The sequence below is a fragment of the Penicillium vulpinum genome (assembly GCF_028829585.1).
Source record: "Penicillium vulpinum strain IBT 29486 chromosome Unknown utg000001l_segment0_segment0, whole genome shotgun sequence".
NCBI classification, from domain to species: Eukaryota; Fungi; Ascomycota; class Eurotiomycetes; order Eurotiales; family Aspergillaceae; genus Penicillium; species Penicillium vulpinum.
The window spans coordinates 287,652-313,946 of NW_026643241.1; the positions used below are offsets into that span (position 1 = coordinate 287,652).

Genomic DNA, 26,295 nt, shown 5'->3' on the forward strand with positions numbered 1-26,295 from the left:
AATATTGTGATTTGACAAATATCATTTGATTATCTTCGCTGAGCTAAGCCATCTGCAGCAGAGTTGCTTCCTCTTATGAGCCTTTTTCAATGGTTTTAAGGACCGGAGTCACGTCTCCATTGCCCTGTGCTTAGTCCTGTTCGACAGACATCCATCGATAACTCGATAACTCAAATAGGGACAACAGGCCCTTCAGGAATGCCGTTGTAAGCGCAGGATTCTTTTCCACAGGACTTAACCTTCCTAGTCTCTTTGACTTTCAACCCAGAACTTTCCGTTTTGAAGACCTCAATAAGTTCACAGCTATCAGGAAGCACCTCAACCTCAGCCGACGCATTGTTCATAGGGAGGGCAAAAGATCCGTGCCTGAAACCAGAGGAAGAGCCAAGTTAGGGAGATCCAAAACCATGTCATCGGTGACGCACATTATGAGGTAGACCTTGCTGGTGTTTTCTCTTGATGGAGATAAGGAGTTTGGGGAGACGTATTGCAAAGAGAAGTAAGGTGATATTTATCAAAAATATTCGAAGAGATGATACCCTATTTAAGAGCGGGACTACCTGAACACAGAGAATTATAGGGGCATCTACTTCATTTCCCCGACATGGTATTTCTGACCCAAAGGCAGGAGCCAAAGAAGCTGCGACATATATGCGGGGCTTGCCACCACGTCGTCTTCACGCGGCATCTCATTATTGGTTCTTGGTCATCACAGCGGACGACCACCTGGGCAGGTGGATCCTGCCGCCCCACAACAAACTGAGTGTATATCGATCCTTGAGGGTCATAGCAATTTAGTTCGGTCAATTACTCAGTCGTGGGATGGAAATCAACTGGCATCAGCGTCATTTGATAACACAGTCAGGATTTGGGATCTAACGACTGGACAATGCAAATCAACCCTCAAGGGGCACAGTGATCAGGTCTGGTTGGTTATCTGGTCGCAGGATAGACACCGGCTCGCATCTGGGTCTGATGATAACACAGTCAGGATCTGGGACCCGACTACCATACAGTGTCTATCAACCCTTGAAGGGCATAGCTATTCAATTTGGTGCATCGCCTGCTCGCAAGATGGAAGCCGAATAGCATCAGGCTCATTTGATAACACAGTCAGAATTTGGGACCCGGCTACTGGATCTTGTATATTTATACTTGAAGGACATCGTGGCTCAGTCACTTCAATTGCTTGGTCCCTGGTTGGAAGGCAACTATCATCAGGGTCATTTGATAACACGGCCAGAATCTGGGACCTAGCCACTGGACAGTGTATATCAACCCTCAAGGGGCATAGTGATTCAGTCACTTCAGTAGCCTGGTCACAAGATGGAGGCCGACTCGCAACTGGATCAAAGGATTATAAAGTCAGAATATAGGACGCAGCCACTCAACGGTGTATATCAACCCTTATGAGGTGTAGCAATTGGGTCTGGTCAATTGCCTGGTCTCAGGATGGAAGTCGACTCGCATGTGGGTCACACGATAAGACAGTCAGCGTCTGGGATATAGCTACCTGGAAATGCACATTGACGCTTGATATAGCTTCTCCTGGTATTCTTCGATTTGACAAAGCCAAACTGCACCATCTGCATACTAGTGTCGGCATATTCAACATGGAGCCTGCTCTCTCGATCACAGCTTGTTCTGAAGCTCCGGCTCCTTCGCAACAACAAGTAGGGTATGGCTTAAGCAATGACCGCACCTGGATAACCTATGGAGGAGAAAATATTCTATGGCTGCCCTCTGAGCACAGACCGGCAAGCTTATCTTCATTGGCTATATCTGCAACAACCGTGGCAATCGGCTGTTCGTCTGGTCGTGTCTTAATATTGACACTCTCAAAAGACAGTCCGATCTCATGAAACACTGGCATTTACGTTATGTAGCATCTTCAAGTTGTCTCAAATCTCTCATGTTGTTTTCTTCCTCCTTTTCAGCATTCTGTATGGCGATTTTGCTTCCTACGAATAGTAACATGAAGATGAGGCTCAAACTATGGTTTGATCGCTCCAGCGGCTGGACCCCCTATTGGTCAAACAAAACATCAATTGCGGTATAGCGAACAAGGTCGGTGGGAGGAGGCGCAAAAAGCTCTTTTTGCAGGTGATGGAGATTCGCAAGACTAAGCTCAGCACGGTCTATCCTGATACGCTAATAAACATGAAAAACCTCACGTTGACGCTGCCCAGATGGACTCGGCGCGAAAAGGCTGAGGGTTGTTGAGGTGTCTGACCACGCCATCAGACATCCAAGTTGAGCCAGAACAATCGTTTCAAGCGGAGCCCGTGATTCCTCGATCTAGAGATATACTTTGACTCTGATATTACATATGTACCGCTTCCAGAGCCTGTTGCTGCTACAGGGGATTTCGAAAACAGATTACCCCCAGACACACACGCTTTCTTTCCCAGCACCCCACTAATGTTACGCTAAGCTAACTATGGCTAGATAAGGCCCTTCCCCGAGGTGTAACGCCATATCATTTGCTGCAGGAGAATCTAGAACCCGGGCGATCCGGACCAAGCGCTGAAGTGGGTCTCTGGGAGAGTAATCGTGTGTCTGGGAGGTAATCTGTTTTCGAAATCCACTGTACCGGAACCATCCCAAGATAGATCAATAAAATGGAAGTCTAGTTGTTTCTTGCTGATCGAGGCCGGGGACTATATAGCTGTCCTGGATATAGCAATCCGGCGAGGGGCTGAATGTAAAACATGGGGTATCGTTATACTATCCTAGAGTTGGGCATGTTGCAAATCTTTGTCTGAGAGATTGCTTGACTGGGCTTGAGAATCATCGCGGTAACAGAGCGAGTCGTTTGTCATGGTAAACAGCTTCTGATCATTCAAAAATCAGTACATTGAAATTCCAGATTCAACAGGCGAAGATTTCAGTAAGGAGCGCAAGGTTTCAACAGGGCGGATATTAAACAAGCTGTTGAAATAATATCCCACCAATATCTTTTCTTCTCTCTTCTTTCTTCTTGTGCGTATATCTTCTTTCACTCAACAGCCAGGGTCTAAAGGAGGTGGAGAGTTGAGTGAAGACAGCAGTGCAAGTTACAGACGTGGCCACTTAACTGCCTACATTGTTTGGTTCATTTGCATGTGATTGAGTCTAGACACCAGAAAGCCCATACGAAAGAATACAATGACTATTCTTATTCGTTTATTTACAATAGCAATAGAATACTGCTAAATACTGGGTCAGGGGTAATCTAACTACAATTGGTATAGTGTCATGCAGGATGAAGTTCAACAAAGTTTTGAAGATAATTAACAGATGAAGCTGATTTCGAGGATAAACCAGAGGAGTGTTCTCGGCGGCGTTGTGGTTGTTACTACCCTCGATATAAACTGTTGTGTGTACCGAGCGGGAGCTAACCCCGGCCCGATGGCGGACCCACCTGCGGGAGGGCCCGAACCCCCTCCCACAACCTTACACCCAAGAAAACATCACCAATTTCTCAGTTGAGGACTTCCAGCCTCGAGGATCGAAGCAGCCCAGATCATAGGGAAAAGAACGAGAAATGGCGAAGTCTACACGCCCACCGAAGGCACAGGCCGGATCACCACCAGAGAGGTGTGGAAGCTTATCGACAGCCTCAAGGACATTATTCACCGCCAAACCACCCTCATCGAATCTGCCAAAGCCGACCTAGAGGAGGTCAAGCACGACCAGAATGTCCTTCGAGAGCAGAATGACAGACTCCATGAAGAAGTTAAGGCCTTACGAATGAACCGGCCAATTGACATCTGAGGCGATGAGCCTGTAGGCCGGTGTCGCGGACGAGGGGAATCGGCTGTCTCATCTCGAGCGTAATGGTCGGAGCTGAGGAAAATACGGCCGGACAAGGAAGGTTAGCGCAGATTGCCGTCGCGGGATCGCAGAAGAGCCGACGAGTCACATGGGTTAAAGGGGGTAGCGGGGCTCAGGAGCTCGGTGATCCGGATCAATAGCAAAAATGCCTCACCTGTGAGGCCTAGGGAGAAGGAAGGCGAAAAAGAAAATATGGGCTGTTGGGTGGAAGAGGGGACAGGGGGACTACCTAGGTATATACAACCACGCACGGGGACGCATAAGGACAAAGAGCGCTAAATTAGAAGTGGAGAAACTAAACTACAAAGCGTAATTCCTTGTACCCGTCCGATATGGTGTAGTGGCTAACATCGCCGTCTCTCACACGGCAGCCGGGGGTTCGATTCCCCCTATCGGAGTTTCTTTTTTCTTGTTTTTTCCAACAGGCTGTTAGCATGTATTTGATAGAAAAGGACTTTTGTTTTTCTATTTTAGAAGGGTACATAATGTATTCCGTATGTTTTATTGTTTTCATACAACCAAAGCTTTTGATTAGGGTCTTGGCCCCTTTCAAAATTAGAACAAGCGAAGAAGAGTGTTCGAACGATTTTTGCCAGTACTCACTCGGTGCAAGCCGTCATACTGCCGCACATTCCGAATTTTCAATTCAAGATTGTGAGCAACTCCATTCCCAATTATTCAAGGTCTTTTCTCGGGATAGCGGCAGGAGTTGGTATAGAGTTGCAAGCTTCCTTTGCTACATGCTTGGTTGAACTATTTTTGTCTCTTAACATGAATGCCTCGGGGATTGGGTCGTCCCCTTCCAATAAGATTTATATCGAGCAGATCTATATTTCATTTTGTATGAAATCAAATCCATTATGAGGTACACGCTCTGTGGTCTTCGTTATAATGTGGTCAATATGAATGAATATAGCTTTGAAACTACATATAACGTCTACGTAACGTGCCATGCAGTGGGACTAAATACTCTCATATTGGAACTTCATTGGGGTAATCAATCATTGGTAACTGGCGATGTATATACCTGGGTCACTGAAGGACCCTTTGGTTTGGTGTAGCCCTCTTTCCTGTGGTACATATATCCAGACTGCGCAATGGTCTGTTTTACCATAGTAGGATATGTATATATATATATATATATATAACTATATGTTCTGGCCTGTATATATGCTAGATTCTTTATGGAAACTCCGCTCCATGGAACTAGCAAAAGCCGACAAATTATGTGTGGTACTGAGGTGAAATGCATTGATTGTATTCACTCGTATGTCCTGATTATCCCCTAGCTCATCTTACCGGCCACTGAGTTCAACACTTCAAACTCGACAGAACCGTTGCGGGTAGACAAATACCCAATAACATATTGCTCTGGTGAGCTAAACCAGAATGATGAGTCTGGGTTTGACCCTGCAACCCATCTCACATCGTATTTCCCACTCTCGGTCCTCTGAACAGGAACCCGGGTAATCAATGGATGATCTTCTGGGGACCACCATCGAATAGCGGGCAATGTATTCGTAACAGTGTTAATCAAGAGTTGTGGTGCTGAAGGATGCCAAACAATCTGTCGAACGGACTGCTCGTGAACCAGAGCCGATGCAAGTTGTGGAGTACCTTCTAGTGACCAAATCCAAACGACATTCTGACGTGTAGTGTCAACAGTCGCAAGGAAGCGACCGTCTGGACTGAAGGTCATTGTCAAGACGCCTCGTGGTGGCCCTGTCGACTCCGGGCTCATGCTCAATGCAGATGAGCAGGAAGCCTGGGCATATTCGGCGTCCCCTACGGCACTAGTGTATCGCTCGCGCCAAATATTGGTACATTGTTGGTCTGTTTGGAAGATATGTGAGAATGTTGTTGCGGAAGAGAACTACCAGAAGGGGATTAGCAAACAATGCCGTCCATCTCTACAAGACAACACACCGTGCGAGTTCGGAGCAAGTCAATATTCCCATTGACTTTTCCCACGGCCAATATATCAGAAATTCCCTGGTGAGAAGCAGGGCTCCATTCAATCTGTTTCACTCCGAGATCGAAGGAATCATCCACCCCAGATGGTCCGGAATATGTTCTGAAAAGTTGACCGTCCGCTGTAAATATGAGCACCTTCGTGCCTGCACTGGCAATGTCCCAGATGGCAATCCATTTCCCATCCGGGCTCCATTTCAGCCCTTGTGCATCAATGGTTGGAAGCACAGTTTTGTTGACGAGCTCGTAAGACCGGGGCTCATGGACAGTCAGTAGATCTGAAGTCTCTGGCTTCAACAGGATAGCGAGATGCCTGGTTTTTGAGCGATAACCATACCCAAAATGATGGGCAAACTTTGGTGTTTTAATGACTGAGCTGCGCCCGGTCTCTAATGAGTGGACACTGAGTTTAGTATTCCAGGCGTGAAACACAAGAACCTCATTCTCATCAGCGCCAAAATCGACCGCTAATGCCCCCGGTTCAATGCTTTCAATCTCGGCGAATATTTCAAGTGGAGTGAGCTGCCAGACTGTCATTCGGCTGTCGTTTGCGGACAGGAGTCGCCGCCGAGAGGCGATCTCGTCGTCTGATGCACCACAAAAGCTTGTTGTGTTGAAGTATTTGAGTGTTTTGAGTGGAATTTCTTTCAGTCTTGCGATCTGTACTTCCTTGCTGTCCGAAGCTACATTTGAGTGAACAACCAGTCCCTTTCCACTCACGTGGGCAGCATACAGTCCATCTTCACACAAGCTGAGATTAAAAGGGGCTCAGAGAAAGTCAGACTTGAATAGATAAAAGGCTGTGTGGAGTGTGGACTTACCTCCTGGCCCTGTTGACGCGTCCATTGTTGGCAGTCGAGATATGATAGTAGTGGGGGTTCAAGAAAGAAGTATGTCAAATTCCAGATATCAACAGTGTAGCATCACAATATCAATCCGTTGTTATACAGGATTGTATCTATCCATCAGAATATGTATTTTTTTCGAGCCCCGATTTTTTTGGAACACTTCAGGGCTTGCTTGGTCGGTCCTTTGGCTGGGCGTTCATATCAGATTATGTAATCAAACCCGCACGTCCACTTTGGAAGGGGTCATCTAGGCATTTGAGGCTGATCGCATTGCTCTTGAGGTATTGAAAAGATAAGGGATATGTCAAGGCAACCTTGGAACCTGAGATGTAGAGTCAAGCTCAACGCGTTTGCAGCTTCCGATCCCCCGCGACGATAAGATAAGCCGGAAGATAGAAAATCCGGCTGAGATAACAGTGCTTTTCGCAAAAGTTGTTTCTTCATTGTGTTGCGACTAGAGGCGATTATTGACCGTAACCACGCTCTTGTCTTCCAGGCGCCAACATAGGTATCTTAGCGCATTTCAGCCCTCTTCTGGGCCGACTCTCTCGACACTTTTCCCGGTCTCGTCTCTCAAAAATGGCCTCCGAAACAAGCCTATCGAAGAGCATCGAGGAGACCTCCGCGGCTGCGCCTCAGCCCAAGGAGAAGCTCTTTGGAAGAAAGTTTTACGAAAGCATTGGCAGCCCGAAATATGTTGTTGCTCCAATGGTCGATAGATCCGAGTTTGTGAGTTCGCTGTCCGAGTAGCAACATCTGGAGACCAAGGTTAATGTTTCTCAAAGGCGTGGCGCATGCTCACTCGATCCTTCATGCCGCCAAACGACCCCAAGCCCTTACTCGCATACACCCCAATGTTTCACGCACGTCTATTCAGCGAACAAGAGAATGTCCGGGCCAAACATTTCCAACCTACCCGCAGAACCATTGGAGAGAGCAAGGATGAATTATTTCTCGACGGAAATCCCGCGATTGACCGCCCCCTTTTCGTTCAATTTTGCACGAATAACCCGGATGAGTTCTTAGAGGCTGCCCGTCATGTGGTACCTCATTGCGACGCTGTGGACCTGAACCTTGGCTGTCCGCAGGGTATCGCGAAAAAGGGCCACTACGGAGCTTTCCTCCAAGAAGATTGGGACTTGATCTATAAGCTTGTGAATCGGTTGCACACCGAGCTCTCAATTCCTGTCACGGTGAAGTTCCGTATTCAGGAGACCAAGGAGAAGACCTTGGAGTACGCTAAAATGATTCTATCCGCTGGGGCTAGCATCATCACTGTGCATGGACGCAGACGGGAGCAGAAAGGGCATAATACTGGAGTCGCAGACTGGAGCTACATCCGCTATCTACGAGACAATTTACCACCTGACACGGTGATTTTCGCCAATGGAAACATTCTTAACTACGGTGACATCGAAACTTGTCTCGAGGCTACCGGGGCCGACGCAGTGATGAGCGCAGAAGGAAATTTATCAGACCCGTCTATATTCAGCAAGCCTCCTGCACCCGGTACCGAAGGAAGAGAATACTGGCGCGGGCGAGATGGAAAGGGCGGTTATCGAGTTGATGCCGTGCTACGACGATACCTTGATATTATCTATAAATACGTTCTTGAACAGCCAGTTCCAGAAAGGAAGCCGCTTTATCTTCCATCTGATCCAGTTGATGAATTTGCAGAAACCAATGATGCTGACGAGAATGACCGCGAGGAGGGCCCACTGAAAAAGAAGCAAAAGCGGAGCAAGGCCGAGAAGGGCAAGAAATGTCACTCTTCCAGCCTTGGTTTTATGCAGGGCCATCTCTTCCAAGTCTTGCGGCCAATGGTTGCAACCCATACCAACGTTCGAGATGCCCTTGCAACATCAAAGCCAGGTGACATGGCCGCGTTTGAGCACACTCTTGTTCTTCTTGAGGATGCCATCAAAGCCGGACTTCAGGAGTATGAGGCCTCTCCCGAGAAGTTTGAAACCAAGCCCGATGAGACCCTGAAGGGATCTAAAGCAGTGATTGCGGAGTATGGAAGGCCTTGGTGGATCTGCCAGCCTTATGTTCGTCCTCTCCCCGAAGAAGCATTTGAAAGTGGAGCGATGCGTGAAAAGGGCACAAAACCTCCTGGAAAGAACGAGAAAGAAGAGAAGACTACTCCCAAGGAGGTTGATACCCCTTCTGAGGAGACTGTTACGCCAGGGGATGGTGCTGCTATTACTGCCACTAATATTACGCCTGATCCTCTCGTGAGTGGATAGGAATGTGAATATTTGATGTATTGACTCTCTTTGTCTTTCTCTGCCTTCAGCTGCCGTTGGCCAGTGTAAATATATAGAATTTCAAGGCTGGATACAGAGCCTTGTCTGCATAGCGTGCTTAAAGAATTCATATCAGGGTCTTTGGCTTTAAGTTCAAACCGATAACATAATTGGAAGATTACTGTAGCGATTTCTAAGCATATGAACATTATGTGTTGAGGTGACTGTCAACAAGAATAATCGGCCGCTCATCCAGCCTCTGTCCTCGACAACGTAGGTATATTTGGCACTTTATATGTCAGAACACTCCGATTTGTTGTTAGACGTCTTTTGAACTGCCTTTTTAGCTGTATCCCTAGTAAAATTATGGATTGTGTAGGCGAGTTTCTCTGTATAGCCTTTTATTTTCCGTCCGAGGAAAGTGCTCATAGCGCGAATGCCACAAGGTCATGTCGTAGATCTTACTTTCCCTCGTTGTTTTCCACCTTCCTTCTCTTTCATCCATCTTTTCTCTTCACAGTCTGTGATCGAAAACCTTATTCTGCAACCCACTCAGTTTTATAACGCTGTTCTCAACCTCACCAACCAATCCCTCCAGCAAATATTTACAAGAAAAATGGAATCTTCAGACCTTGTCGGTAAGTTTGCGTCGCATTTGCCATTATGATTCTCTAATCTAACACAATTACCAGCGTGGCCGATGGCGGATGCGGCGTTGACAGAGGAACTCCTGAACTTGTTGCAACAAGCCATGCATCACAGCCAGCTCAAAAAAGGCGCAAATGAAGGTATCTCTTCTCACTATCTTTTAAGCTGACCATGGAGCTAATATCTGTCTAGTCACGAAGTCCGTTACCCGAAGCTTGTCCGAACTCGTCGTTCTCGCTGGTGACACTGTTCCTCTCGGAATAGTGATGCATCTTCCGTTGCTTTGTGAAGAGAAAAGCACCCCTTATGTGTTTTTGCCAAACAAGCTAGCCATTGGTCGAGCATGCGGTGTGACACGGCCAATTATCGCAGCCACGATCATCTCCGATGATACTAGTACCCTGGCTCAACGAATTGAGAATTTGAGGGCCAAGGTGGAGCGACTTGCAATCTAATGGATTGTTGTAAAAGGATAAAGAACAATGAACCATTGACTGCCGGTCTGAGATGGCTAAGATCCCAGCTGCTTGGGTGGTCCGTGATTTCCTTTTCTTGATCGTTACCTTTCCAAAGGCATGACTTTATTTCAATCAAATTTTTCCACAATTACCAATGGTAAATCCTTCTAGAGATCAACCGTAAAGTCTAGCTATCGTGATATAATAGACAGAGTGAACAGAGACAAACCAGTATCACTCCCCTCAAAACAAATCGTCATGCAAGATACTAGATACTATATGGCCATGGCATTCTGGCCGGACATATACTCCATAGAGAACGACCTGGGCAGTTATTTGAATCGTTAAATACTAAAATACTATGTGGGTCTGGGAGCGGGAGACCTCGGGAGGAGTGGAGACTATCCAGCCTCGTGTGTGGGTCTCACGGATTGTTCACGTTGTACCTAGGTATGTTGTATGTACATCGTAAAGAATCGTACAGTGACATAAGGTCAATTTAAATGGCAAAGAAGCATCCCGATTTCTTGGGGATATAGCAGGGGCTAGGCAGCAAAGCAGAGCTGCAGACCTACGAAAATGAGTGGAGGGGAAATAAAAGAAGAAGAAAGATGGTTCTAGTCGACTGCTCGTTTCATCTCGATGAACCCAACTCGCACAGTGTTACCTCATATTCCTGTAATTTACCTTGCCTTAACTCACCAAGCTTATTCAATGCCTAAAAAAAGGTGTAGCTTTAGCCTCTCATACCGCTGCTGGAAGTTCGAGGTCTACAAGCCATGGTGGTTGTATCAAGAAATCCTGAGAGCCCTCAAATGCGGCGTTGATGAAAAGTGTTTCAGAGCCCTGTTTTAGCGTACTGGTGTTACCAGAGCAATGGCTTGCACTAGCGCACCCTGTGGGATTCCCTTTTTCTTTGATGGTGGATAGTGTGGATATGAGAACAAAATGTTCATTATCAATATCAGTGAAGTGAGAAGGCTCTAGATTGATTTTCTCGCGCCATCGGATGAGCTTAGCACCCCATCCTTCGTGGATGTGACCAAAACAATGCATCAAGGGTCGATGATGAGCTTGAGCTATAGCCTTGAAAAGATGTTGGCACCCAGCGCGCTGACCGGAGTATTTGTAGTCCATGATATCCTTTGGCGGCCCATGCGTCATTACGATATCAGCGTTCTCAATTCAAAAGTCGTGCCCGCGGTCTCGTTGATACTGAAAGCCCCAATCGCCACAAGATGGGGTGTATGGGCTAGGGTAAACATTAAATAGAGCACCGTTTTGCAAGTGGAAAGAGTGGACACCTTCATCTAGGAAAGTGATACCCACTTCCTTCTCGCTAAATAACCCTCGAGCTTCTCCGTAGTCGCCATATCAACCTGTTGAACCAATTGAAAATTCAAGGGTTGGGCTTCTGCAACTTTTCTCTGGAAGATTGGGAGGTCCATAGTGAAGTCATGGTTTCCGGCAATCACAAGTTTAAGAGGATTATTCGCGGCTTGGAGAAAACGGATGGAGGATTTTAACTCGTTGATCTTTGACTCTGTGGTGAGATCTCCGCAATGAATTGCGACATCTGCATATTGGCGTGAGACAAAGTTTGGTGAACTATCAAGCCCGTGTGTGTCAGAAAAAACCAGGAATTAAGTTTTGACATTAGCAGCAGCTGTAGTCTCTAGCATCTTGACAAACTCAGCTGATATAAGGTATTTTTGCTTCGTAGTGAAGTAGATGCGAAGTGGACGTGAAGGTGAGAGGGTAATCTAGGGAACCTAGAACCTCATGATGGTCCGAAGTTTATTTCATAGTGACCACATCCTTTGAAGTCATCGACCTTGTGCCAGATAGGAAGGAAGTATTCAGGATAGTTATGGTATCTCCTTCCTATTATATTGGCTACCATTCTAGAAAAACTGGGCGAGAGGAATTCTTATGTAAAATGGGATGATATTTAGAGGCATCAATAAAAAAACAGTCGACTATGTTAATCCTCGTCTTTTGATTTTGCCTTATCCTCAACGGAAAAGAAATTCTCCTTAGTAACATAATATGGAGAGCTTTAGTGGGTTTCTGTGAAGACAGTGCAATTTAAAAAGCGCTTGCAATAACAGAGGGCCAATGCTAAGCTGCAAATGAGCGATTTTCATAAGTTTGAAATATACTACTATCAACTGGCGTGTCAAAACATGCGCCAAAGGATCCGTTTCCCTCAAAATCAGGCTCTAGGGCTCCTAGTGGGTCGGGGCGGTCCACTTTAGCTGTTCAACCTGCAACCTATTTTGTACGTTATACTTCCTTCAAAAAGATCCGATTCTATAGTATTCACACCCATTTTCCCAGCCACGTAGGCAATGTCCGGAGTTTTGGACTTGGCCCAAGTACCCGCGCGCTCTGTGCAACGGCATCAATCAGCGCATTCGCAAAGCCTTGGCGAGCAGCATCACCAGTTGACTCTGATCTCAGACTATATGCTTCAGATAAGACTCGATGAACCTCCCATCTTGCATCCTCTTGTCCTTCAGCAGACTCAACAACTTCTTCCTTCTGTAGCTCCCAGCCTGCCTTTTGCGCTAGCGCACAAATAATCTGTGGGGATATAATGGACTGAATATTATCATCCTGGTCCAAGGCATTGCTTCTAGAGTTGAACTCGGCTTGTGAGATTGCCGCTAGCAAATGTGGGAGAGCAGCAATATCGCCGCAGATATCAAGGGAGTACTCCGCAATGAGAAGGTGCTTCGTTCTTCCATGGAGAGCTGCTAGCATCGGTTGCAACGCGTCGGCAGATGGCAGGTACCAAACTGAATGCACAAATATGGCATAGTCGTAGACTTGCTCCGAAGCGCTGGAATCGAGGAACTCTTGAAGATTTGATTGGTAGAATGTCATTCGGTCGCCGATCTGACCCTGCTTTAGTTTGTCCTGTGCTTGTCCTAGGGTCATAGGTGCGCCTAGTTGGATTATTAACTCGATCCTTATATTGTTGGTTAAAATCAAACAAACCGTAGTCTAATGGTGCCGGGTCAATTGCTGTGACGTGACCCTGGTCCCCCACCATGTAGGCCGCCACCAAGGTGAAATCTCCTTGTCCGCAGCCAATTTCAAGGATTTTTGAGCCTGGAAGAAGATTCCACTTCTTCAAAACGTCGATCCTGTGTTGGATTTGATGTTCGGATGACCCGCCATCGGAGAGCTTCGCGATGTTGATCACGTCTGGAGACATGGCTGTTGGTGTTGTACGAGAGTTTGATGGGATAAGTATTTATATATGTGTACCTAGCCGCTCAAATCTCACCTTCCACTGTAGTTTACAGTGTGAGACGATTTCCAACAAATGAGTCACATCTTAAATTATTGCTCCTTAGGGTAATATTTAAGCCACCTCAATTCTTACTAGGTCAGGTAGCAGACCTCGGCAGTATATGTATATGTTAGCCCATGTATATGCCAGCACGAGTGAGTCAGATAGCGAGCTAAAGTAGAATAACGAGCTCCATGCCATATCCGTCTTAGTTTGATAGGCCCGGAGACGAGAATGCCGCGTTTTCTACTCCATATATACTCTGAATTATGCCTCACAATTTTTACCGATGCCTAAATTCGGTATGGGTTTTTCAAGCCAAGTTAATGTTACCGAACGAGTTATAGTGAAAGATAGCCCCCTACTAGGATAATTGTGCTACGATTTTGTTATTATTTGCTCTGGCACCAACACCTCCATTGTGTATGGTTTCTCTCCCCGAGGCGAAATATTTAGCCAGGGGTGGTTCAGGACTCAGGAGTATCCGGTCGGTCAAGCAGGAGGGCTGCGTGAAAGCAGATCGCATGGCATATCGCTGAAAATCCGTGGCTGGAAGATTGTTACAAATCATATCTGTGGCGACCGGAAAAAAGCTTGCAACACCAGGTTCGCCGGGAAGCACCGGCCTCGGTGGCTCCATCAAACAGGGATGGTGCCCAGGTTTGGGATGGTCAGGATGCTGCGTCCCCTCATCCCTAAAACGAATTGAAAATTAGGCTGCCATCTGATCAAGCTGCAGTTTTCCAAGGATAAGGGCTACTACTGATAAGGCAAGCTTTTGCTGTCGAGCAGTCCCTATCTACTGTACCAGGCGGGTGGTCTATAATGAATCAACTCTAAGATTAAAGAAGTTATGTATCCTGGAAGTAGGAGCTGATCCTACTCTAAGATTAATGGCAGGACTATATACAGCGGAAGGAATTTCGTGAAATATCCGTGCAATTCTTCGCGCTTTGCTTTTGTAAAGCGCTGTCCTTCTTCATTTGTAACATTGACATCCTCATTCCGTTTCTGGGACGATAAAAATACCGTTAGACCCTGGGAGCTAATTTGGAGACTTCATTGTTGCTGATTTCGATGGCTTTGGCTATTTCCATGAACAAAGGAATTGCCTGACATGGGATTTTAATTGCACACGCTGTCCATTGATCTTGAATTGCGTACTCGTTCATCAAGGCCTCCAGTCTAGCAAGGCTGTCGGCAGTTCTCATCAATTCAAAGGTTGGCATACCTGGACCCTCTCAGTTGCACGGCGATGAGCTATCGCCATTTTTTTTTCTTGGAGAAGATTCTTGGCTAAGAGAGACTCACAAATGGTTTAAAACTGAGATATGAAAATTACGGCACATTTTGAAAATTGATAATTACAAAAGGGGGGTAGATCTGGGGGCCAATCTGAGGAGTAACCCGCTCTAGAACGCTGTGGGAATTACAAAAGTTCCAAGGTTAACTTGAGCCTCGCAACGGACCTCCGTCGGAGAACTCTGTTAGCTCCGATGCACGTAGCCTAGGAAGAATAATATTAGTGCATTTCGTTATCTTAGACACATCCCTGCACGCTGTAATTTATTCTCCCAAGGCCTTATTTTTTCAGCACTACCCTTCTCGGGCAACTTGATAGAAACGCCTCTCGTAAGAGGCCGACGGGAAATTCAAATCAAGAGCAGCACCCACCGATACCTGCGATGCCGACGCGAAAACCATCAGCAGCGTTGACTCACCCGCCGGAAGAGCCCGACGAGCGGGTACCCCTGTTAGGGGGGCACGAGACTGACCATGGCGACCATCCCAAGATTACCTCCTTTCCCCGTCGTCGTCTCCTGCTCCTTGTATGCCTTACTGTTGTCGCCGCTGACTTCGGCAACTATCTTGGCTATGCTCCTCATATCGAAATTCTTGAGTCAATTATTTGCCGTCGGGCTCGAGGAAGCAACTTGCTTGGGGTGGATGACAACTGCAAGTCGCCTGAAGTGCAAGGAGAATTGGCTCTGATAAATGGATGGAAAGACACATTTGACCAGCTGCCAGGAATCTTCCTTGCACTACCTTATGGGTTTGCTGCCGATAGCATAGGGCGTAAGCCCATCCTGGCACTCAGCTTGGCTGGACTCATTCTTGAAGAAATCGCCATACGATTAATATTTTTCTTCAATTCCGCCCTCCCACTGCGGATGATTTGGACGACACCCGCTTTTCAAATCATAGGCGGTGGACCCCAGATAGCGACCGCCATGGCCTATGCTATGGTTACCGATATGGTGCCAAGTCACCAAAGGTAGTGATAATCCCTTCTCCATATTGATTATGAATTGGCTGATGATGATGAGGTATGTTTAGAGCATCTGTTTTCTTCATCCTTTCTGCTGCAACTCTACTAGGCGAAATTGTTGCTACTCCAGTTGCTGCATTTCTAATGTCATGGAGCCCATGGATTCCTTCCATATTGGGGTTGTTCTTTGAGTGTTTGTCGCTCTTCGGAGCCCTCTTTATTTCCGATACTCCTTTCAACCCAGCGCGATACGCCGACCAACAGGGTTTAGAGGAGGGACAAGAAGAAGATGAAGGTGAAGACGAAAACGAAGACGAAGAAGAGCACCACTTGGTGCACGGTCCACTATATCTACGTTGGAAAAATGCCATAAGACAGCAGTGGAGTCACATTCAGAAGGATTATGCAGCATTATGGAGCGCTAATCTTTTCTATACTGTCGGTGCATTTTTACTTGCAAGTATCGGTCGCCAAGCGCTACAACTTATTGTTCAATATGCCTCAAACCGCTTTTCTTGGAGCATTGCCCGCGCCAGTTCGCTCATCACACTGAAGGGCATTATCAATCTCGTCACTTTGTTGCTTATTCTCCCTTGGCTTTCCAACTGGCTGAATAAAAATTTGCTTCTGTCGTCTGCGGCCAAGGACCTTCGTATTGTCCAAGGCAGCGTATGGCTCTTAACTCTGGGTTCAGCCATCATGGCTGTTTCCACTCATCCTGCTGTGTTCATAGTTGGCGTCAGCTTACTTGCATTTGGATGGGGCTTTTACTCAGCCCTACGAAGTCTGGCCATGGAATTGGTATCGCCATCGCAGGTGGGTATTGTGAACACGGCGATTGGCTTTGCTCAAAGTATTGGTTCTTTGCTCTCAGGGCCTATTTTAGCTGCTGCATTCCGTCGAGGCCTACGGGAAGATGGGTTTTTGGTGGGACTACCCTACATGGTTGCGGCTGGTCTATTCTTTCTATCTGGTTGCTTAACAGGTTGTGTTCGGATTCCGCGGGGAATGAGTGGCGCCTGAATATCGGCCGAGGACTCTATAATTAAAAACTCAAACAGATGCCACATAAAGATCCTTATGTCCCAGGCATCTAATTGACAGCTCGTTGTTTCCTCGTTGCTACCGAGGCAATCGTAAAATTTTGGTTGGTTGCAGGCTCAGCTTCCAAGTATTGTGGGATTTATTGGCGACAATTCAGACCTTTGAGGCATCTCTGAGGTATTGATACTTGGTGATAATACTGAATCTCGACAGATAATATATCACCAAAGTGTAACGGGTATTTATCTTTGCTGGCTCTTTCCCAGACACCCAGTCCGATGCTGTTGTACCTACCAATGAAATTGCAATGAGCGACGTAGCTAGGTGCGTCACATGCAATTCAGATTGCTAGCACATTTACTAGACACATATGAGAGTGTCTTCTGCCAAGGATGGGTATATTCAACGCCATGGTTTATCCGGACATACCACTGTGGCTCTCAGGAATAGATAAGACTTTTTTGTTAAGAATTTATGAAGAAATAAACATTAACTCTGATCCTTACCCCAAAAGCATTGAGTATGCCAAGATTTCTGCAAAGATTTCAGGCATAAGGAACTAATTCAGATCATACTATATCACACTATGTCACACTATTCTACAAACATGCTCGCTATATACAGTTCGCTATACAGAGGCAACGAAGAACACAAACAGCCGAAACCGCATCATGCGTTGTTCGAAAGGAAGTAGGTCGCCGCTACGGGGTTGCCGGCCGCCTTGACGATAGGGACCATGGAGAAGTTAAAGCGCGCATTGGTGGTCTGGTCGTAGTAGAGGCCATCAGCAGCGGCGGCAGGCAGCTTGTAGTGCCTGGGTTGCTCAAACAGATAGAAGGCGTAGGTGTGGTTGGTGGAGTCACGGGGACGGGGTCCCGTGTAGGGAGAGACAGCCTCAGACTCGCTGACGAAGACGCCCTTTCTGTTAAGGGTGAAGTTTCCGCCCCACCAGTGCAAACGATTGGTCGTGTTAACAGCGAGACCCGGGACAAGTGAGGGGTACTGGTCAGGGCTCGCCATGTCGCTGGCAGGAATCATCCAGTCGATCATGAAGATCATGTAGCTGATACAGTCGGAATTGTGGTTGGTATCGTACACAACTGGCTGGCTGGAGACATCTGAATTAAAAAGAAAAATTAGCTGGATTTCCTTGTCTTGTCTATGCGGTCAATACCTTGACTACTAATCCAGAGGTTGGGGGTGACGTTGAGATCTCCGTAGCTAACGCCAAGGTGCTTGTGCGTGGTGGGCCAGGAGTGGGCGGGAGTCTGGGCCAGTGCCGAGGCGCAGAACAGAGATAGGCCAACGAGTGACTTGAACATGGTGAAGGAGAAGGTAGAATAAGATACAAAAATATAGAATACAGAACAAAGAAATTGTTGACCGGACTGATCCGGTGCTATTTAAACATTCAAGGAGGTCAAACGATGCGGCCATTCGAGCCCACGGGTACCATAAACGTACGTACTCGGACTAACGTAGTGTCTTCTAAAGATACACTAATCCCGGCTAAGATATTATCTCCGTTTACGCGAGATTAATGCTGAATTCTCACGAATCATCCCGAGGAATAGAGAGTGAGCTACACTAATGCTAGTCACCGGAAAAAGAATGAAAATATTCCGTAGCTAGTACCAGAATTAGCAGCCCGCTTTGCCACGAAGCGAAATTGCTAGTGAAAAAAAAAAGTCTATCCCTTTTCAGCTATCAACATGGAGTACGAATTGAAGCACGGAGTACTAATAACAGAATAAGCGCGAATGGATCCACCTGTCATGCGCATTAAAGGGGTAGACTACATCGTCAGAATACCGCGAGAGATGACATGGTAGGAAAAAGATTAAGGATAGAGAGATATCGGAAATATGCGGATATAGAATAGTACGGAGTATAAAAATGAAAATCTTACGAGCTCCGCCTCTCCTCCGCGAAGATTTGTGGAGAAGAGTGCAGGATCTGCCGATCGCTGGCCCAGTCGTCGTTTCTGAACTGGGAACGGTTGGTCCCGTTGCGCAGATCAGCTAATTCCCTATCCATAATATATGTCTGGCTCTTCCCCGTGCGTGTAATTGCGGTGCCTGTATGCGACAGCGGCCCCGAGCGGTATCCCGAACCTGCTTTGATATGAAACATGTAGAAGAGCAGCGCCTCGAAGCGCGCCTTAAGCGCTGGCAGCGATGCTGCAAATATGCCAGTCGCTATTTCCGCTGTGTACCACACCGTTAAGTTAATCGTGTCCCACGTCGGGTCACCACCCAACAGCAGCTGCCGCAGCTCGACCGTCTTGACGATACCGCAACCCGTGGCAAGCAGGCCAAGGCAGAAGACACCTCGCAGCGCCCACCGGTGATACCGAGACACTTTGATCTTCGACAAGTATACCAGCGGGCCAATAGTGAAGACCAGGTCTGATAGTATGTTGCCGGCCGACTGCACGTACCAGGTCACTGTCTTGACCTCATTTGACCAACAATTTCCGGGTATCCCCATGTTCCACGCTCGCTCCATCGGCCTGCACTGGCCCAGGATCGCGATCAGCGCGCACAGATTGCACAGCAGTGCAATCGCCACTGTGACGTAGATGCCCCATGTTATTCTCTCGCCCAGTCGCAGCCGCACAAAGCTCATCCCTAAGCTCACTTTGAGCGCCATCATCGCGAACATGTTGGTTGCCTCGGACACAATCTGGTACTTGAGCGCCACGGCCGGATCGGGGCCTGTTACTAGCAGCGTCGCGACGTGCCTCCCGTAGCCATACCGTACAGCTAGCAGGTTGAAGGCGAGAGTCAAAATCACCCCAGTCTATTTAAGTAAAATTAACATTGAAATCAAAGACTCCACATCCTATGAATCGTACCACAGCAACCACCAAGAACCCGTCATCCCAGCTGAAGGACTTGGAATAGAAGATTCGCGTTTGGAAGCGCAGCCCCGACGAGAACACTGCCAGCACAGTCAATGCGATACCTGAAATAACGATGATGTTGCCTTGGTTCGCATAGTTGAGCGGCGCCGTCGGATCAGGTCTTTGCATTGGTATTGGATCGGGGTGGACTCGTCTGAAAGGTGAGGGGTGGACAGCTAAAGATTGAAATTCATTAGATACGTTCTCTGCCCTTTCTTTGGCTGCTTCGACTGCAGTGTTTCACTCGGGATGCGGGGAGGAGGAAATTCCGCACAATACTCGCATAGAAACTCCCCCTACAGCAGCACAGAAAACACTATGGAAATGCCGGTACACCTGCTTCCAGCCAAGGCTGTGCACCCCTGTCTTTCTCGAGGTGGCGTTCATTACAGCTGCAGTAGTAAAACACACGGCAAATCCGCCTAGGGCGTTATTACGCCCGCATGGAACGGGACCCTGCTTTCAGATCCCAGGTACATGATCTACAACATAAGCTGCTCGTAGATTTGAATGGCCATTGCGCGGTCCACAATCTCAGTAGAATAATGGTCCGAGTGCCTAGAACAACTGGGAAATCATAATAATAATTAGGGACACATTGGCCCTTTGAGTCAAGTAGCCCTGAAGGATGCGCCTATGAATGAGCCAAAGGGTCCGTGCCACAACTAGTGCCACGCGGCGTTAGGGTAATGCCGAGCTCGGCCCGGTATACCAACCTTGGAAGGATAGATTAGACCTACTTCACTTTGTACAAGGACAACTCAGGACACAAAACGGACCCCACCCTTAGAAGAATTAACGGCTGAGTTCCACCAATTGAATGCAGGACTAGGAGATCACTAGTGCTTGAGAAGAATTGTATTCAATCTTGAAAATGTTTCTGTTTGGATTTAGTCTTTTTTCAATCTTCGGCTACATGCAACTTGCAAGTAAAGTACTAGGACAATGATCAACATTCTTCAACTGTAGAGTAGTGTTAGAGAAATTGATTTACTATAAAAAGGTAAAACTATAGTCTACTCTTGATAGTAATATATATCGAGACTGGGTTCAAATAATATAAAACGGAGACATTCAGCTTTCCAAGGGTTGAAAGCTCACGTAGCTGCGCTAAACCGAAAGGGATCCCATATTCCCGTAGTGCTGGCTCGCGTAACACGATAACGGGCACTTACCTACGGAGTACTCCGTACACCATATATGTATGTACCTAGGTGGATATCGAAGTGTTAAATAGTCTAGAGTTTGACATTCTCAACTCTTCAAGCCTCAGTCTCACATTTCCACCACACGCCTAGACGTTTCTGTAGACCCCCTATAAGCCCCAGGACCTTTATATAACATGGCGCAGGTGTCCCGCGGTGATTGAGCTGGGGCATAAGGGGCTCATTCAGAACTTATGTATTTCACCATCTAGATATGATTAGAAACGCGAGGTGAATCTCAGTTTGAACTAATCCAAAATCACCTTCGCCTAGATATATTTGGGATAGTATGGCAAACCTCGCTTATCGTGGAAGCTATGCCAGGGACCCAGCTGATATTGCTCTGTCTTGCAAGACCCTGTGCGAAAGCTCTAGAGACTCTAGGTAGAAAGTCCGTGCCCAGCGTTAAAGAAGATATAATATATAGTGGAGTGGCAGTCCTTAACGTAAGCTGAGGTTTATAACTGCCAGTGCCTCGTGCTACTACTTAAGCTATCCAATTCCTAGCTAGGAGCAGTTCGCTTGAAAAGAAAGGGCTCGGACGCGTAAAAAAGAAAATAATTTTGCCGAATCGAAATCATTTGGTATCATATAAGCAACTTCGCATGTACCTAGCCGAATGCTTGGCTCAGTCAGCCAGCTTAGGGCATCCATGTTTGAAAAAGCAAACTTAAACGGGATTCGTAATTAGGGCCAGAACCTGATGTCTCGGAAACATAATCTGTTTCAACTAGAGCATCCTGTTTTCCATCTTTTTTTCCATCTGATGAATCCGCCTCCATAGTAACCAAAGCTTGAAGGCTATTAGCTTGCTTCTGAGACTGAGTTACAAAGAGCATACCTCAATTCGCTGCCCCAGAGAAGCGATCGCGACTGTAAGCACACTAAAATATAAGATTGTGGTAGTCAAGTCAGCGTCCATTTTGATGGTGAAGGTAGGGCAGAGAAAAACAGAATGTCGTAGCTGGAGCCTAGATACAGAGACAAAAATGTGTAGTTGAGCGAACAGAAGATGATGAGGAGGATGTTGAACAGAAATTTACGAGAGGTCCGGAAGGTTTAATTATTCAGAGCACCAGTAGGTACATAATGTAGCTATGATTCAATAATTACGGATATTCTAAATGACGGGCCCAATTAGTTTTGGTCTCACAAAAACATACTATAAGAGTAGCCGCCGACTCGACCATTGTAATTTTATAAACTCCCTTTACTTGGGATCAGTCCTTTAGTTCACTGTATCCATATATTTCGGAAGTAGTCACCCGTTACCTCCACTATTTCCGGGTCAGGGAGCTTGTTGGGAAGCGGCGTCTTTTCATTGATACCGACGGCGTCGCGGAACAGCCAGAAGGATCCACGTCCTGGCGCAACGATGCCCATATCAATATTGTGATGACATTGTTCAAGGCATTGTATGCGAAGACATGCCCGGGCCGGTCGCATCAGTCCCGCCGACATGATGTTGATCTGCCCCTACAAGGAGCAGGTGAAAGGAGTCATTGAGCGCTTCGCCAACGAGGGGGTGGAATACGGCCGTTGTGTGACGGTGGATGGCTCTCAAGGCCAAGAGTAGAATGTGATGATTTTTATATTCACCAAACCGCGCACCGCGGAGCTCACTGGACTGGGCTTCTTGTCTAGTTACTAGCGGTTGAACGTGGCCATGACGCGCGCCAACAAGCTGATGATCGCGATCGTCAATATGGGCATCTGGAACGAGAGGTTTGTCGCGATTGCAAAGTCGCGCAACACCAGATTCTTGGCCAGCCTGCTCCAGCATGCGGTCGATAAGCGCGACATTTTGAGGTGGGAAGGCCCGTCAACCGTCCACAGGCCCTTCGAATCTGCCGCCCCAAGCGGCTTTGGCAGCGATCGCGGCAGAGGAGGAGGAAGAGGAGTAGGATGTGGACTGCGGGGAGCAGTAGGCAGAAGAGAGATAATCTCCCCAATAGGGCTTTCTAGGTTTTAACATGAATTGAAGCATTGGGTGTCAGTTTCCTCGTTATTGTTTGTAGAGAGAAACGCTATTTTATCTACTTCGACCCAGATGAAAAACCGAACCCGCGGTTCATACCTGAAGCAAACAAGGTACAGTTTTTGTCTTTGCTTTTTCTTGTGTTGCAATGTTAGTGACATATTGGGTGTGCCAATTGCCAAGGAAAAGGGAAAGAACATTTGAATGCAGTTTCCCTTCTTAGTTAAGCTAAGTACGGTGTATTGTGACGTACTTTTACTTCCAACCTTGGAACAGGAGTAGTTGACCTAGGATGTCGATGGTGATTGACCTCATAGCTGCATTCCCTTCCCTCAACATCCTCGCCCGCAACGATAGACCCAACTGGATCTTCAAACTCACCATTTGACTTTGTGATCTTGCCTCATCGTTCTTTGGCCGAGTCTTTCTTCTCCTTGACGATCTCAATCCCTGGTTGCCGCCCGTTCTTACTTGGGTGGTAGAAGTCGAAAAGTAAGTAAAATCCCGATGTGGCTAGTGCTATGTTAGAATTTGGGTATTTCCAAGGTAGCCCTGGAGTTAGATACCTATGTAATGTAATCAATCTCAGTTATTTTTGGTTCTAAAGAGAGATAATCGCTCTGAGCTAAGGTATGTACGATAAAAAGATTAAAGAAGCTTTTGTGTGGTGTTTTAGTTATATAAGTTAGATTTGTAGATAATTATTCTGAGAGAGCGTAGAGTAACTGTACTTGTATATATGGAGGCTAACTATAGGCTAGCTAATTAATATCTGAGGTGATAAGTTTGTAGCTTAGTGCCGTAGACCTGTCTTATCCTAAGTGTAAGGGTTAACTACATGTAGGTAGAGCTTAGGAAATTATAGTTAGATAAGGACCCGACAGTATAGATTGCTATTGTGGGATCGTAGAAGAGCTGCAGAGTTACACGGGGAAAAGGGATTGCGGAGCTTGGGAGCTTAGTGATCTGGATTAATAGTAAAAATACCTTATAAATTCAGCCTTAGGGGGACAGATAATTGTATGAAACTACGGATATATAAGGGGGGTAGAGAGGTTTTATAGAACCACGCACGGGAGGCATATGGACAAAGAGCGCGAGTGCTAGACGATAAATATGAAAGTGGAACAGAAATCTTCATCCAATATCCGATATGGTGTAGTGGCTAACATCGCCGTCTCTCACACGGCAGCCGGGGGTTCGATTCCCCCTATCGGAGTTCCTTTTTTATTTTTTTAATTTTCATATTCTTTGATAATTTTTCAAGTACAACATAACGAGAATATCTCCTTATTATTGCCATTTCATTAAAGTTGGTAGCTCCCGTTGGAATCCATGAGTCACAACCCACGGCTTCTTTCCCATGCCAAGCGACGATCGTATTCTGAGTCATTGGCATATTTTGTTTGGCCTATCGCTACAAATTAGACACTACCACTCTCTATTGTACCCCGTATTATTTTATGACTGAACGTGAATCATCCAGGTTACATCACATCTCCAGCCGCGAAGAGGCTGAGGCTCGCAAAAAATGAAATCTGGATGTAAAAAAAAATGTGTGCGGCTTATTCCATTAGATTGATATATATTTGTACATGTCGCTCCAATTTCCAGGTTGGGTAATAAAAACCAGCTTAAAGATCGTGAAATTCTTGAATTGTTAAAGACTATGGCTTCGAATACTCCGAATGAAAAAGATGCCAATGCGATTACGGGGAAAGAGACACCTCCCTTCGCATTAAAGTCAACAGCCTTGCCTCAAAAGCGGGATCAGCGAAGTGCTTCGCCCGAATATGACCCCAAGGCCGGTGAAAACAGACTACGCCCAGCCGGAGGTAAATAGTTAGGTTGAAACATATGTATATATTACCAAGTCTGACAACTTATAGACATTATTAACCGCATCACTTGGGATTCGGCGTTTGAACGCAGCAACTATGTCATTGGATTCGTGGACCGATTTGAAGGACAATTGGAAATCACCATGGACAGTTGGAAGAAGGAAACCACCGATGAGGAATTCATTCCACAGCACCGGGTGCTATATATCAGACACATCAATGGGGAGATTGTTTGGGATCGAAGGAGACGTATTGACAAAATCTTTTTGAGTGGAAACTCGGGGTTCAGCGAATTGGCCTTTCTTGCATGAAAGTTGCACCTTCCCAGAATTCTCTTTTGTTTACTTTTCTATCCCCTTCCGATTTTGGAAGGTACACCTGAGAATTTGTCCCGACCTTGAGAGGTCCACGGGTCCCTTCCAACACTTCAAACACTGGAAGATTTCTTGTTTTCTCTGTCATCTTATTGCTTTCTCACCTCATACTCAAAATCCAATTGACACTATGGACTCCTGTAAGAAGAAACCGTCTTTGCCTCGTTTGACCACCAACATCCCCCTACTACAGAAACCCTCTAATGCATCGTGCAATACTTTACCATCAAAACCTATCCCAGATGCCAGCGCACCCCCGGTCATCATGCCCGAGAGACCAACGAGAACTTCATCACTGTTCAAGGAGGAAAAGCACGATGAGGAGAACATTGTGCCTGTGACACGTTTTGTGTCAGAGAGCATGCCTATCTATGTTTCCCAGAAAAGTGTGGACGATTCCCCGTTAACAAAGGTCAAGAAGTTGTACTACGAAGACGCATTTACGGCACGTGGATCGCACAACTCCCCCAAAGACCGCGTCACTCATGAATCTGTTGTTGTTGTTGAGCTTAAGACCAACACAAAAGTTTGTAACGCGCTGACATCTGCTCGATAATCCTTATCTGCTAACTCACTAACTAGGCGAAAGATGACGCACCCAAGTTACTGTCGGATTTTGCCCACTTCCTTGCCCAGGTCTACCAGCGACCGGAGACGTCAATGCTAGTCACTATCGACCAGAACGCTGACTTGATTTTTGGAAATATTTCTGGCTCGGCGTACCTGTTGAAGATTACTGCTCTCTCGAGTTTGATCGGACCGCTTACCAACATCCGCAACACAGGCCTAATCCAATCAACTATCCAAGAAATGTTTGGCATTGCGCCTGATCAAGGTGTGGTGATATACACCCCAACGAACGAAGACAATCTTGCAACCAATGGAACGACTGCCAGGAGTGAGATCGACCGCCTCGAACGAATGGAATCCAGTAATAGCCCCTCGATATTCAAGTCTATCTCGCGGTCCATGAGTCGTCGGATCAAATCGAGCAGCGGCAACAGTGTTCCAATTTCCCTCACTTCAGTCATGAGCCCTGATGTTGTAACCCCTACTTCAACTTCCCCCGTTACTTCAGGCCAGGTCCCTCCGCCGAGGCCACATCAAGCAGAAGACAAAAAGCCGATAGAGTCCCCAAAGGGCGAACCAATTCACCATGCCCCATTCAAGGACGAAAAACCCGAACGCATCCTCAAGAAGAGAGAGAGCTTGAAGAGTTTTGTCAACAGGCGTTTGGGTGAATTGGGCGAGCTGACCACAATGAAGCCATTCACAGCCACAAAGGGAAAGAAGGACTGACTTTTGTTTGGGAATCGAAAATGAGATGCGAGTGTAATGGATGGTGTGTTGGGTTGTGTTGAGTATCTTCTTAGCAAGGCTTTAGCATATGT

At 46.6% G+C, this 26,295-nt stretch overlaps 13 protein-coding genes across 13 annotated transcripts; 6 read left to right on the forward strand and 7 right to left on the reverse strand.

The window, feature by feature from the left end:
* Positions 1-3,526: 3,526 nt before the first annotated feature.
* Positions 3,527-3,756, forward strand: N7479_000114 (uncharacterized protein; the record flags this gene model as incomplete). The annotated part of the gene is made up of 2 exons (XM_057247812.1): positions 3,527-3,579; positions 3,600-3,756. The coding sequence occupies 2 exons, from the start codon at positions 3,527-3,529 to the stop codon at positions 3,754-3,756; spliced, it is 210 nt and encodes a 69-aa protein (XP_057112244.1).
* A 1,345-nt stretch (positions 3,757-5,101) lies between these two features.
* Positions 5,102-6,633, reverse strand: N7479_000115 (WD40 repeat domain-containing protein; the record flags this gene model as incomplete). Its single annotated transcript, XM_057247813.1, has 3 exons — positions 5,102-5,689; positions 5,743-6,554; positions 6,609-6,633. 3 exons carry the CDS (start codon positions 6,631-6,633, stop codon positions 5,102-5,104), a joined length of 1,425 nt encoding a protein of 474 aa, XP_057112245.1.
* A 581-nt stretch (positions 6,634-7,214) lies between these two features.
* N7479_000116 (tRNA-dihydrouridine synthase family protein) lies at positions 7,215-8,881 on the forward strand (the record flags this gene model as incomplete). Its single annotated transcript, XM_057247814.1, has 2 exons — positions 7,215-7,364; positions 7,421-8,881. 2 exons carry the CDS (start codon positions 7,215-7,217, stop codon positions 8,879-8,881), a joined length of 1,611 nt encoding a protein of 536 aa, XP_057112246.1.
* Positions 8,882-9,497: 616 nt separating this feature from the next.
* On the forward strand, positions 9,498-9,984 carry N7479_000117 (Ribosomal protein L7Ae/L30e/S12e/Gadd45; the record flags this gene model as incomplete). The annotated part of the gene is made up of 3 exons (XM_057247815.1): positions 9,498-9,519; positions 9,574-9,669; positions 9,722-9,984. The coding sequence occupies 3 exons, from the start codon at positions 9,498-9,500 to the stop codon at positions 9,982-9,984; spliced, it is 381 nt and encodes a 126-aa protein (XP_057112247.1).
* Positions 9,985-10,731: 747 nt separating this feature from the next.
* N7479_000118 (uncharacterized protein) lies at positions 10,732-11,151 on the reverse strand (the record flags this gene model as incomplete). Its single annotated transcript, XM_057247816.1, has 1 exon — positions 10,732-11,151. One exon carries the CDS (start codon positions 11,149-11,151, stop codon positions 10,732-10,734), a length of 420 nt encoding a protein of 139 aa, XP_057112248.1.
* A 1,158-nt stretch (positions 11,152-12,309) lies between these two features.
* N7479_000119 (class I SAM-dependent methyltransferase) lies at positions 12,310-13,210 on the reverse strand (the record flags this gene model as incomplete). The annotated part of the gene is made up of 2 exons (XM_057247817.1): positions 12,310-12,938; positions 12,991-13,210. 2 exons carry the CDS (start codon positions 13,208-13,210, stop codon positions 12,310-12,312), a joined length of 849 nt encoding a protein of 282 aa, XP_057112249.1.
* A 1,763-nt stretch (positions 13,211-14,973) lies between these two features.
* On the forward strand, positions 14,974-16,580 carry N7479_000120 (putative MFS transporter; the record flags this gene model as incomplete). Its single annotated transcript, XM_057247818.1, has 2 exons — positions 14,974-15,563; positions 15,626-16,580. The coding sequence occupies 2 exons, from the start codon at positions 14,974-14,976 to the stop codon at positions 16,578-16,580; spliced, it is 1,545 nt and encodes a 514-aa protein (XP_057112250.1).
* Positions 16,581-17,270: 690 nt separating this feature from the next.
* Positions 17,271-17,923, reverse strand: N7479_000121 (YbhB/YbcL family Raf kinase inhibitor-like protein; the record flags this gene model as incomplete). The annotated part of the gene is made up of 2 exons (XM_057247819.1): positions 17,271-17,719; positions 17,776-17,923. The coding sequence occupies 2 exons, from the start codon at positions 17,921-17,923 to the stop codon at positions 17,271-17,273; spliced, it is 597 nt and encodes a 198-aa protein (XP_057112251.1).
* Positions 17,924-18,506: 583 nt separating this feature from the next.
* Positions 18,507-19,635, reverse strand: N7479_000122 (uncharacterized protein; the record flags this gene model as incomplete). Its single annotated transcript, XM_057247820.1, has 2 exons — positions 18,507-19,403; positions 19,459-19,635. 2 exons carry the CDS (start codon positions 19,633-19,635, stop codon positions 18,507-18,509), a joined length of 1,074 nt encoding a protein of 357 aa, XP_057112252.1.
* Positions 19,636-21,944: 2,309 nt separating this feature from the next.
* On the reverse strand, positions 21,945-22,172 carry N7479_000123 (uncharacterized protein; the record flags this gene model as incomplete). The annotated part of the gene is made up of 1 exon (XM_057247821.1): positions 21,945-22,172. The coding sequence occupies one exon, from the start codon at positions 22,170-22,172 to the stop codon at positions 21,945-21,947; it is 228 nt and encodes a 75-aa protein (XP_057112253.1).
* Positions 22,173-22,533: 361 nt separating this feature from the next.
* N7479_000124 (uncharacterized protein) lies at positions 22,534-22,850 on the reverse strand (the record flags this gene model as incomplete). The annotated part of the gene is made up of 2 exons (XM_057247822.1): positions 22,534-22,672; positions 22,789-22,850. 2 exons carry the CDS (start codon positions 22,848-22,850, stop codon positions 22,534-22,536), a joined length of 201 nt encoding a protein of 66 aa, XP_057112254.1.
* Positions 22,851-24,358: 1,508 nt separating this feature from the next.
* On the forward strand, positions 24,359-24,841 carry N7479_000125 (DUF504 domain-containing protein; the record flags this gene model as incomplete). Its single annotated transcript, XM_057247823.1, has 2 exons — positions 24,359-24,524; positions 24,579-24,841. The coding sequence occupies 2 exons, from the start codon at positions 24,359-24,361 to the stop codon at positions 24,839-24,841; spliced, it is 429 nt and encodes a 142-aa protein (XP_057112255.1).
* Positions 24,842-25,034: 193 nt separating this feature from the next.
* Positions 25,035-26,203, forward strand: N7479_000126 (MIF domain protein; the record flags this gene model as incomplete). Its single annotated transcript, XM_057247824.1, has 2 exons — positions 25,035-25,430; positions 25,487-26,203. The coding sequence occupies 2 exons, from the start codon at positions 25,035-25,037 to the stop codon at positions 26,201-26,203; spliced, it is 1,113 nt and encodes a 370-aa protein (XP_057112256.1).
* Positions 26,204-26,295: the final 92 nt, after the last annotated feature.